Source organism: Rhodamnia argentea, chromosome 8 (genome assembly GCF_020921035.1).
Source record: "Rhodamnia argentea isolate NSW1041297 chromosome 8, ASM2092103v1, whole genome shotgun sequence".
In the NCBI taxonomy this organism is placed as follows: Eukaryota; Viridiplantae; Streptophyta; class Magnoliopsida; order Myrtales; family Myrtaceae; genus Rhodamnia; species Rhodamnia argentea.
In genome coordinates, this window is record NC_063157.1 from 3,247,991 (window position 1) to 3,260,931 (window position 12,941).

A 12,941-nucleotide genomic window follows, 5' to 3' on the forward strand; every position below is an offset into this window, starting at 1 on the left:
AAATCTTGTGCGACGTGACGAGCGTGATAGTAACAATCGTGCTCGATTGTAAAACTACCCGTTTGTTCAAGAATGTGAATTCAATAAATTAAGACTGAAGATGTGCTTCTCATTAGCTTACAGGATGCAAGATTTAAGTAAAAGCAAAACTTTCAGATGGATAAGTTTAAATTGTTGCAGAAAGAAGTTTTTTTCTTATGTAGTATTACCCCAAAATGTTTGAATAATAATAATTTAGACAATTACGTACTCCTCGACGCTTGCTCTTCTTCTTTTTCTTTTTCTTTTTCTTTTTTTTGGGGGGGGGCCTAGAAATGCTTAGCCAGTTGTTATCGTCAATAAGAACATTTCTTTTCCAGAATAACTTTTCGCTCCCTGCTTTACTACTGTCATCCTCGAAACCAGAGTCTTCGACATCGGAAAAAAGCGAGAATTTGCGAGGCATTTAAGTCGTTTTGATTTTCGCAGCGAAGTTCATTGCAGGTGGAAGACGAAAAGCGATATATATACGTCATCCTCATCCTGAAACTTCTCTCGGTATAAGAAAACCCCAATCTTTGCGACGGCCCAAGTTCCAAATTCTGGGGCAGATGAATCGTCGTGGAAGAGCACACGACGTGGGATCGAACTCCGGCCCGCCGAGAGGCCGAGGTTGGCGTCCAGTGGATGATCATGGGCATCGCCGCTCCTCTGTAATTTCATCGTGTCCCTCTCTTCTCTTATAAAAAACTCGTAATTTGTCTGGTCGCTGTGTTGTTGTTCTTTGTCTCTCCGCGTGTGTCGTTTGCTTTTGTTTCTTGGTTTTCAGTTGGAGTGGGTAGCACATCTATCTGTCGCAAGGGGTTTCTGTAGCTCTAATCAATAGTGAGAGAAGCATATGATCAAGAAATTTGTGCTTTTTGCCTATTAGGTGTTTGTGACATTATAGTCATGACAGTAACCTTTTATTCTTCGGTGAACTAGAAATGATGCACGCCCGATGCATGTCCCTCAAGGAAAGAATACTGTGAGAAACAATTTTACAATTTGAAAGTTTTCAATAAAAAGAGCTGACACCTCACAGTTGGATGAAAGTGAATAAGCATTTACGTACCGGAAGAAATCGGAGGTGGGATTAACATGGGATGAATGAGCATAACTAATGTATGCAGAAGACCGATGATGGAAAATCTATGGACAGATTTGATAGCAGATATCGCTGCTTGTTTGTTTCATCAGTAATATATTAGTTGCCGATAGACCAACTCAGCTTCATAATCTACCATATTTATGCACTTGTAAGTTCCTATAGTTAATTATAATATACTCAAGTCAGTAGTATCATCTATCTCTCAATGTGACATCTTTCACAACGAATTAGAAACCATTCCATTTCTGGGGGCCTTTGAATTGAATTGCTGCGGCTTATGCATGGAGTAGATTGAAATCATTATGTTGCTTGTCTTCTCAGCCTGGAGACATGGAACTTAATTTGGGCATGAACAGAATCCAAATTGAGGAAACGGAGAATAATTCTCTTTCACTCAACACAAATAGTGACTCTCTGCGAAGTGAGCCTCAGCAACCTTCAAGTTCCGACAGTGGTAAAGCCAAGGAAACGAAAAGTATTGCTGGCTTTGAAAATTTGGTGCCTGCTGAGGACTTTAAAGGGACTGGAAGATTTGATATTTGTGTGCCCCAAGTTGGTGCACCTGTAATGCTGAAGCCTTCGTTGCTCGTAAAGAATAGAGAAAAGCGTAATGAAGAGAAACGGTCACTGGAAGAACCTAACTGGAGAATATTGAGACCTGGAATGGTTCTTCTTAAAAGCTATCTCTCCATAAGTGATCAGGTATACGGTTACATCCCTCTCCAAACACTAACTTTTCTTGAAATGGAAATTTTGGGGGAGAAAAGAACAGAAGCATCCTCCTTGATTGAAAATTTTGACTCATAATATCTGTGCTTATGGTAAAATATATGCCTATTGATTTGCAAAGTTGTATCACGTTCAAGCCCATGGTATGATTTAATAAGAAATTAAAAGCGAAGGCAGCATAGGACTATTAATTGTTAGTCTTAGCACTAGTCAGTACGAATGAGTAGCCCCATTTTAGTGTTACCAGTTTGCTATTATGATGGAGACCATTTCCCTGGCTGTCTTAAAAATATGCTTTCAACAAAAAGTACCTGACATTCAGTTACTTCTAGTGGTATGCTTTTAGTGTAGTCCGCTCAGTGTGATCCTACTATCTATAGCTGTTTAGGAACTACATCTTATGTTTGTCCTGTCTGATGCTAGGTTAAAATTGTGAAGCTGTGCCGGGACCTTGGTCTTGGAGCTGGAGGTTTCTACCAGCCTGGTTATAAGGATGGTGCAAAGTTGCATCTGAAAATGATGTGCCTTGGTAAAAACTGGGACCCTGAGACAAGCGAGTATGGAGTGCGTCGACCAATTGATGGAGCCAAACCGCCAAGGATCCCGGAAGAATTTTGTTACTTGGTTGCAAAAGCTATCAGTGATTCTGATGCTCTTATAAGTAAAAATATCAAGAAAAATGATGCACAGGAAAAACTTCCACCAATGGCCCCAAACATCTGCATTGTGAACTTTTACACCGCCAGTGGGCGACTTGGTCTCCATCAGGTTTGTAGTTAATATCTGACAGATCAATTGGTCTTCATTTAGGTTATTCTGTAGTTACTCTCTTAGTAGATATACCCTTAAAGATGAGCTGCATCGTTAGAATAGTTCTGGCAGATGTAGTAAGGCTGAATTTTGAGGCCTGAATACATTGATCGAAGATTGTTTTTTCTTGTATGCTAATATTGTCTAATTGATTATTCTCTTAACTGTCAAGTTCAATCCTGCTCATCTATCCTTGTTTTTGTCTGAATATTACAAACCCTTGTACCTTGAGTACTGACTGAGTATGACATTCTTTTGTCAGAAATTCTTTGACTGAAAAATTATTACCGCTATTTTTCTGCAATCAACGGGAAAATTGTGAGGTGGATGCGATCTATCACCTCTCTCCTCAGAAGTAAAAATAGCATAAACCCCTTCTAGTCTGTTTGAGCTGCAGAGCAAATGCAAATTTCTACTCTCTTTCTATATAGTAAACAGAAGTAGGAGCCCTGGTTCACACAGCATCACTATTGACAGTCAGATTTTGGGTTTGCTGGATAAGGAACTTTGTGATATTGTCGAAATGCAGGATCGAGATGAGAGTGAAGAAAGCCTTCGCAAAGGAATACCTGTGGTGTCTTTCTCCATTGGAGACTCGGCAGAATTTTTATATGGAGATGAAAGAGACATTAAAGCTGAAAAGGTTTTACTGGAATCAGGAGACGTCTTGATATTCGGTGGGAAATCTAGACATATTTTTCATGGGGTACCTTCTATTCTCCAGGACTCTGCACCCAAGGCTTTGTTGGAAGAATCAAGGCTTCGAACTGGCCGCCTGAATTTAACTTTCCGAGAGTACTGATATCATAGTATTAGTTGGAAATGGCTGTTAATTGGTTTTATCGTTTCTCTTTTCCCTGTCAGGTGAGGTAAGACAGAATGTGGTGTAAGAACCAAAAGGATGACTTTTAAGTTTCAGTCTTTCTAATTTAGGCTATATTTTCTATTCCATTTATTTCCTTATTACCATTTGTTTGAGCACATTGAATTGGTTAGTGTGATGGGTTAGCTTGAGCTATTTTTGTTTTGAAGTTGTTCAGGGTTAGTCAGCCTTGGTAAAGTCAGAACTGCGCGAAGATTCCTGAATTAATCCTTAAACGAGTTTCTCTTGTCGTAGTGATGGATGCGAGGCCCTTTTTAACGTTGGTCACGGTTATGATTTACCGAAGGCTTCTGTATGAAAAATGGAGAATCCTAGAAAGCAAAAATCATAAAGAAAAAGAAAATAAAAGAGCAAATGTGTACATTGGCTCCTAGTTGATTTGACAGGTTTAATGCAGAAGAAAATTTAGAAAATGTTATGAAGTTTTATGCTCCGTTCGCTTGTATAGCTTATGAGAATGAGTGAATGAAAAATATTTTTTTTGTCCACAAAATTATTTAGACATAACAATAAAATGCATTTGAGAGCAGAACAGCAATTTTCATCAAACTGGACCTTTTTGGCAGCCAAACCTCAACAGTCATAAAACCAAAAAACTTGGTTGGTCAACATCATGCTTGCTTTCGACCCAAAAAAAAAAAAAAAAACATCATGCTTGGTGGATTTTGCTCACAGAACAATGCAAGTAAATGCTTATTCCCATTAAACCAACCTGCAGGAAAAAATCAACCACCCACCAACCAACAAAATGTCCTGTTAGTCTCCATCTCTGCAAGTGTTAATCATATGCAAAATCCCTTTTCTTTTAAGACCCTGCCCCTAGTTGGAACGGAATCCTGAATTCATAACTTGTGCTTGCTTTGGTCCCTGAAAGTCCTCTCTGTAAGTTCTTGTGGGCTAATTATCAGGAAGCGTAAGGAAGCTAGGGAGAGGATAAAACCAGGCTGGAGAAGCAGGGCACATGCTGAATTTAATCTCATAATGTTTAATACAGTTTAGATCAGAAATTGAGCATGTGCCCTGGCTCTCCATCTTGGTTCCTCTCTCTTACGACAATCTTTGGCGGACTTGGCGGCAACTCTGCACCAGAAATATCAAAGGTAATTCGACTCTTCCATCGTCTTCTATGTCCCCCATTTGGACATTTGTGCCAGCTTGTACATTAGCTCTCTGCCAACTTTCTTATTCCTGCGCTTGGTCGTTCTGACATATTTGAATCAGTTGAACCTGTGCTGAAACAAGAATTGTCGAACTGCACGGCCTAGCATGTGGGACCGAAAAGGTCATATTCTTAAATGATTCAAGATGTTCTGGTTTTTAAATTTTCGCATCTTTTCAAGAATGTTTCAGTCACTATGCCTGTCGTAATCCCAAGAAGCAACACTTCCGCTATGTGACTAGTATAGAAAAAGATTGATACGACATTTTTTGTTTGCCAGTATCAGAGAGAGAGAGAGAGAGAGAGAGAGAGAGAGAGAGTGATCAGAATCGCTGGTAAATGATGGACAAAGATGCTCAAGAGAATGCGTGGGCTTCGCTCTCGGCACGAACTAGACTAGCATAGAGGCCATTGACCTGGGAGGCCATCAGCGTATCATGGCTTCCGTACTCTGTGACCTTGCCTTCTTTGACGACAGCGATCACATCGGCTTCCCTAATGGTGGACATTCTATGTGCCACGACAATGGTAGTGGCTCGTCTTGATGCCGCCCTCAACGCATCTTGGACATGCCTTTCAGATTCCAAGTCTAAAGCACTACTCGCCTCATCAAGTAGAAGCACCCTCGATTTTTTCAGCATGGCTCTCGCTATGGCGATCCTTTGTTTTTGACCTCCAGATAATTGGGCACCACTCTCGCCAACCTGCGACAGCGGAGGATTCTCAGGTTAAGCTATTTGATATACTGTCCTCTCTTTTTTTTCTGCTAGTTGGACTACTTAGGTACTCAATCACTCACCCTGACAAATTATACTTCAGTTAACTAATTCCTAGGGACCTAGGAGATGAGGTATAGTGAATTTGTTTGTCAAAAACAGAACAAGGAAAGCAATGTCAGAAAGATGTACCTGGGTTTCGTAGCCTTGAGGAAGACCACTGATGAACTTGTGGATATGAGCTTCTTTTGCAGCTTCCTCGATCTCTGCCCACGAAGCATTCGGATTTCCAAATGCTATATTCTCTCTGATGCTTCCTCCAAAAAGTGCAGGTTCTTGGCTTACCAGTGCTATCTGCCTCCTCAGCCATTTCACATTCATCTCCCTCAGATCAACCCCTCCCATCATGACCTTCCCCTCATTTGGGTCGTAAAATCTCTGTACCAACCATATGACCGTCGATTTCCCTGACCCGCTAGATCCCACCAGAGCCACCATACTGCCGGCTTTTACCTTGAGACGGAAGTCTCTCAAGACAGTCACCTCCGGCCTCGAAGGATACGCAAAAGTTACCATTTTTAGCTCAATATCCCAAGGTTTTGACCTTTCCAGCTTCCTTCCTCTCCCTTCGTCATTTCCAATTAGAGGTCTCCGGTTAATGATGTCAAGAACAGCTGGAATAGCCGTTGCTGCCATTGAAGTGTCCGGGGCCAGACCAGCTAATTGGCCAACTGAGAATGAGCTAAGTACTAAAATGAGAAATATTTTGTAAACTGCACCAAAGTTGGCCCCGTCTTCTTTGAGAAGGTACGCTCCGAACCAGAGAGTGAGAGTATATGCGCCATACATGGCACCTTGAGCAAATCCCAAGGTTAAGCCTAAAATCTGTGACTTCCTCACGGACTTCTTCTTTGGTTCAGATAAAGCATGGTCAAAGGATTTGATCAACTGTTCTTGAGCTGAGAATGTCGTTACCGTTCTGATGTTTGAGATTGCGCCGGCAGCTATGTTGCTAGCTTTAGCGTAAGCTTCGTTATCTACTTTGGGTCCAATATTTATGATCAAGCTCAAATAACTTGCGCCGAGTGTGAATGGAGTGAGAGCAGCTGCCAGAAGGGCTAACCTCCATTCGAGAAAGAACGAAACACCTAGCCCGACGGCTGCTGAACTCAGACCCATTAACATGACAGAAACTCGATCTCCTAGGACAGACCGAAAACTGATACAATCAGATGACAATCTTGAAACAAGTACTCCAGTGGAATTCTCTTCGAAATCGAACCATCCTGGTTCTTGTTTTAATGTTGAATGGAACAGAAGGCTTCTAACTCTTGTTGTGAGCTTTGTCCCAGCCCAACCGCAGAAACCTTGGTGCCCGATCATGGATATCATACAACCCAAGCCAAGACCAACTAGAACCAAACAAAGACGACCAACTCTTTCTTTTATCTTTTCCCCGTCTGAACTGAAGTAAATGCCAAGGGCATCTCCAAGAATCAAGGGGAAGACTGAAAGAATTGCACCCCCAAGCATACCAAAGAGAAATCCTAGTATCAGGACAAAAAGCTCTGGTCTCTGTAAGCTCCATATCTCAGAAAGTCGATAGTTCCTTTGTACTGGCTTTTGAGATTCTTCATCTTCTAGTTTGTTGTCATGCATGGATCCATAGTGGTTCGATAGAGAGACTTCATGGCCATACTTTGAAACCAATACATGGTCCTTAGATTTATCATATATGGAGGAGTCAGCACCCTTCTGAAGAATGTCAAATTGTTCCGGTGGAGGCTTCGACACTGCTTCAGAAGCTAGCTTAACGAGGTCATAGTAGGCTCCCCCCTTTTCCATGAGCTGACGGTGGTCACCAATCTCAACAACAGACCCTTGACCAAGCACAGCAATTGTTTGAGCATTTCTTACCGTCGCAAGCCTGTGAGCGATGACAATGGTTGTTCTGCTAGTGGAGATTTCGTCAATTGCCTGTTGAACTACAATTTCAGACTCTGGGTCTAAGGCACTGGTTGGCTCATCTAGTAGAAGGATTCTAGGATCTTTGATCATGGCTCGAGCTAGTGCGATCCGTTGTTTTTGTCCACCTGAGAGTAGTGTTCCTCCGTCTCCGACCTGCATAGAAGTCAGTAATGGACAACTCATGCATTTGAGGCAAGTATTGACTTGCAAGAAGCTAGTCATGCGTCAGAGCTAGAACACAAAATCACAATTTAAGAGTCCTTGTTAAATTCCATAATTACATTCAAAAGGGAAATATGCTTTCTTTTCTTGTATGAACCGATGCCAAGTCTTTCAGTAATATCACCTGCGTGTCATAGCCTTGTGGGAGGCCCAAGATGAAGTTGCTGGCGTTTGCAGCAATGCAAGCAGCCATTGCTTCCTTCCTTGTGGTGTTATCTTTGCCCATCATCACATTTTCTATAATGCTTGTTGCAAAGAGAGCAGGCTCCTGGCCTAACATGCCTATCTGACTTCTTAGCCACCTGACCTGCAGCGCCCTTATGTCATGTCCGTCCAAGACGATTGTCCCTGCCACTTCGAACTGTTAGTGGAGGAATAGAGTAATATGGGACGCTTCACTAAAGATTAGCCCTCATTTATCAACTATGATTGTCTGTCGGAGTGCGAATATAATTTGCAAGTAAGTTGCATTCAAACAACTAAGTAGATATGCGCTTACCCTTTGCAGGATCATAAAACCTTTCTATCAGAGCGAATATGGTGGATTTGCCGCCTCCGCTTAGACCCACTAATGCGAAAGTCTTTGAAGAGGGAATCACCAGACTCAAGGAGCGGAGTATCAGAGCATCCGGACGAGATGGGTATGCAAAACTAACTCCTGCGAACTCAATCTTTCCACGAACATGCGACAGTATCCTCCCGCTAGGGTTGTAGGGATCTATTTCCGGGACTCTGTCTGTTACTGCGAACACCCGGGTTGCTGCTACAGTGCCTTGAGCGAATTGAGCAAAGTAGGACAATGACAATGCCAAGCCCCTGCAGTATGAAGGAGGAGAATCAATCTTCTTCTAGTCAAGAGCTATATATGCATTCGACATGCATCATCATACCCGAAACCTCACGGATCTCCAAGTAGCTTAGCAGTGAGGTTCACTTGGCAAAACCATAAATAAAGTCCTCTTTTACTGAATAATTCATCTTGAAGCCATTTCAACATATGTCATGACAGAAATAAGTACCTCCCACCGAGATTGACACCAAAGAAGCAAGCGATTGCTTCACCTCCTCTGATCTCGCCACGAGCAACCAATATAGAACCATACCAAAAGGCCAATGCCCACGTCGAGTATGTAACCAAGTAGATGACTCCGATTCCTGCGCCCTTGGCGAACCCAACCTTGGCTCCTATGGGAATTGACATTGACAGCAACTCAGCATATCTCGCAGCCAAATTATCTTCCGCAACAAATGAAAACACCGTTCTGATGGAACTGATAGCCTGCTCAGCAACGCTGCCAGCTCTTCGATAAGAAGCCTTCATTGTATCAATAAGAGAAGGACCAAAAAGGAGTTAGGAATCATAGCATAGTGAGATCCTTCATTCTCAAGTGTATTTGCTACCTCATTACCTCTTCCTTTTGAGCTAGACCGACATAAACAGCCTTGTAAGCAATGCCGCAGAGCATCGTCAATGGAGTGACAGCAAATACTACTAGAGATATCTTCCACGATTGTATGAACCCAACCGCGTATCCACAGAGGAAAGTGAAAATATTGTGAATAAAGTGTGCCATCTGTGAAGTTACAGAAAAAAGAAAGAGATGTCTATGAAATAGATGCACTGCTTGGCTGGTTCTTGATATCATGGAAAAAGGAGCAATAACATGAAGAGCGCACCTTTTCGCCCATCACTTCTTGAATTTGCGCAATATCGCTCGAGATTCCATGCATGATATCACCGGTGCTCACTTGTGTGTCAAAAAAGCCAATGTCCTGTCGGAGAACTGCTCTCAGGTAGTTAGTCCTTATCCTCTGAGCTGCTCTCTCCCCTACCAATCTCCAACATGTTATTTCTGCAAAAAATTTGCCACAGCTCCTCGCTTAACCATTGCCAACAGATGAATCATTGCATACTTCGGAGGAAAAGAGAATTGAAGCGGTTCAATTCTTTCCGTAGCCAAATAGAAGACAATATTTAGGCGGCACACGAACCATATGCCACTTAGCTAGAGGAGAGAAGATCCTAATCACAACATTATCAATTGATTTTGTTCTTACCCATGTAAGCTCCAACCACCACTACCGCTGCTAGTCCAGTCATAAACAGAGATACCTGAAATGAAATCAACACCAGAAATTTGAACATGGTTATGAAACACGTAGCAATGATCCGTACAAAAAATGCAATCTCTTACACGCGCAATGTACGATATGATGTTTAATTCACCATCGACTACAAGATAAGGTATCAGATCATTCACATTACTGCAGGTGAAGATTATATTGAAATCACAGAGGATTTATCGCGCTTCGTCACTAACTACAAGAGATGGAAAGTTGTACGGTCAGGTTGCCCACATAACCCAGATATTCATGTTAAGGTGAAGGAAAGGATACAGCGCGGCAAGTTTTTAAATACCTTGTCTACATCGTTCATCATCCGGTCTTTCTGATTTTTCGATTCTAGACCAATCTTGTTCACAAATTTTCCAAAAAGAAGAGAATACCAAGGAAGCGCACCCCCATTAATTAGAGCTCCCAAGCACCCAAAGATCACAAGAACAAAATCCCACGTTGTTGAGTACTTGAACAAGCCGAATAGCCCAATAGGCCTCACTGGCTCTTCTTCATCCTCTTCTTCCTCGTCTAACTCCTTGTCGTCGGGAGGTAATATTTCGATGTCATTGTATCTATTTACATGACCATGACGTTGGATTCCCGAATCCCACTCATCGTGACTATGCTGATCACGACCAGGATTGAAGCGTTGCGATTCAGGGCCAATGCCTTCTTCCTTGTTCCTTGAATGTCCATGTCCGCCATGGTCATGTCCACCGTGTGATGTGCCGCGACCATAATCATGTCCTCTACGCGATTTCTCATGATGATGATCACGACGATGACCACGAGTGTCATAGTCACTGTCGTCTTCGTCGAAAACAGTATTCACATGACGATGATATCTATGAGGACTCAAAGAGCTGACTTTCCCCTCAAAGTCATCATCTTTGTTGTAGCCAAAAAGTTTGAGCTCGTCCTTGTGACCAAAACGGCCATTGTTACTTCCTTCCTTGATCACTTCCAAGTTCGAACGACCCTTCTTGGTGTAAGTATTCTCACCAGCAGCATAACTCCTTCCAAAGAATGCACTCTCATTATTATCTCTGTCCACAAAGCTTCGCAGCTCAAGCCTCTCGCCAGCAACAGCACCGTACCCCGAATACTCGTAGTAAGGATTCGTGAACCTCTGAACACCGACACTCGTGCGGGAGAGGTAGTAGTCATTCGCCGTTCGCCGAAAAACTCGGCTCTGGGACGGCGTGGTGGCAGCGGTCCAGGGGCTCAGGGCCGCACCGAGATTCCGGCCATCCCGCCACCCTGTCGGCTCAAACTGCCACGACAGCTCGCCCTGCCATGACCTGTCGCCGTCCGCCCCGAACGGCGTGGTGGGCGAAGGGTGGGGGAACCGCCTCGGGGTGTGGCTACGCGACGCCTGGTGCGAGCTGAGAGGTGTGAAGGAGCGGGATGCAGGGCGTGACGTGGCCGGAGTGACATGCCGTGGGCGGCGAGAGTTGGTGGCGGGGGAGAAGGAGGAGTAGTCGAAATCGAAGGATGAGTCAGCCATTGTTGGGGGAGGAGGAGGAGGAAGAGGTTGAGAGCATGGAAAGTTCGGTGATAATAAGGGGAAGAAAGAGAAGTTTGATGAAGAGACAGCCAACAACGCATGGAAGGATCAGAAAGAAAGGGTCCAAACCGTGTTTGGAGCTAAATCCAAGGAGAGATTTGCCTAGGAGTCAACTGAGACTATGCTTCCTCCGCCTATATTTTAATGTTTGTGTTTTGTTTATGCCTGATTCTTGTTGGTGCTCATCTCTTTCTTTTTTCAATGTAGACAATACTCACAGCAAATTTTCTTCCGTCCGATGACAGACAGATCATGTCACGATGTTATCCATGCTTAAGTTTGCCAACCAAGTGAATTCATGTTAATATAGAAGTAAAAGTGTCTCATTTCATTCAATAGTCATATGATCGATCTGTTTCCAAAATGAGTTTATTAGTACTAATTCGATGACGACCCACCAATTTGCTCATATCAGATTGATTAGTTCTCCTCTGCGTTTCGCATGAAACATTGCACTGACGTTGCTTTGGAACTTGGAACGTGAAGTTATCGTAAACATCGTTTGTTCTCGAGTAATTTCCACAAGAGCGCGAAGAAACCGGCCGTCACGTTGGGAGAACAAATTTAATTCATGGCGTTCCACATTATGTTTCCATTTTTCTATTCCTCTCTAACACACAGCTGATCATTTGGAAAGAAGCACCATCATTTGAATGCTTATATGCAAAGTTTCCTCGCACTTAACGATGGACTGCAGCAACAACAAAATATCACAAAGAGAGCTGAATATGTACATATGCAACAAGAAATGCAGAAGACGCCGAGGCCGGCAGCTAAATTTCACAGGGAGTTAACTGCGGCTACAGATGGACCGTTTCTGCATAATAATTTAAGCGGGGTGGGAGTGTTGGACAGGTACTAAATTGACTCGTGCTTAAGGTTTTTGTCCTGCCTTTCGTAGTGCTTGATGACCCTTTTGTGCTTGTTCTCTTGCAAAGCGCAGGATCGAAGGAAATACAAGATTGTGAGGCCAAGTGTAAACTCCAAACAGTGAGTTTCTCTCTTGGCCAAGCTCAGGGCTCTTTTTCTGGGATTTTTTTTAGGCCAAAGCAGAACGGGCCTCTCCATTTGTCAGCAGCGAGATCATTCATATCTGCTCCAACTTTCTTCTTTTATTTTTCATGGAATTCTGGCAGAAGAACTTTGACTGGTAAGACATGGCTATGGAAGTCGGAGCTCTTTAGTTTATGCAATCCCTTCTCTGTCAATCAATCAGTGAAGGGTCATGACAAGCGTCAAAAGTTCAATTGAAAGACGGGAATATGAGTAACTTTGGAATGGTGAAAGAGTATGCTGATGGTTAATTCGGTTTTTCGCAGGAAAAGGGCGAAGGTAACGTCCGAGATGTGACATTGCTGCCTTGTAAAGTCGAAAGGGAAAAATTCACAATCGAATTATTCGGTTAGATGCTGTTTCGACCGACAGGAATTGATCTGTTTCTTGGTTTCATAACTTCAGTTTGGCCGTTAAAGCACATATACGCTTGTGTACAGTCTCGCCAAACTAGATGATGAGGGTCAAATTCGGCACAATTTAGCTGGAGTTATTCAAAGCACGTTACTTGGTTTGGTCTGATCTTCCCTATAAGAAAATTACTGAGAAAAGAAGGAACAAAAAACAACCAAGTTTGATTAAGATCG

At 42.9% G+C, this 12,941-nt stretch overlaps 2 protein-coding genes across 3 annotated transcripts; one reads left to right on the top strand and one right to left on the bottom strand.

Annotated features, from left to right (window-relative positions):
* The first annotated feature begins 362 nt into the window (after positions 1–362).
* LOC115744748 (alpha-ketoglutarate-dependent dioxygenase AlkB-like) lies at positions 363–3,507 on the top strand. 2 transcript variants are annotated; one of them, XM_048284208.1, is made up of 4 exons: positions 363–651; positions 1,451–1,831; positions 2,282–2,626; positions 3,198–3,507. In XM_048284208.1, the coding sequence occupies exons 2-4, from the start codon at positions 1,460–1,462 to the stop codon at positions 3,468–3,470; spliced, it is 990 nt and encodes a 329-aa protein (XP_048140165.1). In that variant the 5' UTR covers positions 363–651; positions 1,451–1,459; the 3' UTR covers positions 3,471–3,507. The 2 variants fall into 2 exon arrangements, with proteins under 2 accessions (XP_048140165.1, XP_048140164.1); XM_048284207.1 differs by having other exon boundaries at positions 364–692.
* A 1,487-nt stretch (positions 3,508–4,994) lies between these two features.
* LOC115744722 (ABC transporter B family member 19-like) lies at positions 4,995–11,488 on the bottom strand. The gene is made up of 9 exons (XM_030680036.2): positions 10,036–11,488; positions 9,675–9,729; positions 9,294–9,469; positions 9,026–9,190; positions 8,636–8,931; positions 8,116–8,432; positions 7,741–7,964; positions 5,619–7,547; positions 4,995–5,414 (listed from the first exon to the last, which is right to left on the bottom strand). The coding sequence occupies exons 1-9, from the start codon at positions 11,239–11,241 to the stop codon at positions 5,067–5,069; spliced, it is 4,716 nt and encodes a 1,571-aa protein (XP_030535896.1). The 5' UTR covers positions 11,242–11,488; the 3' UTR covers positions 4,995–5,066.
* Between the last annotated feature and the right edge of the window lie 1,453 nt (positions 11,489–12,941).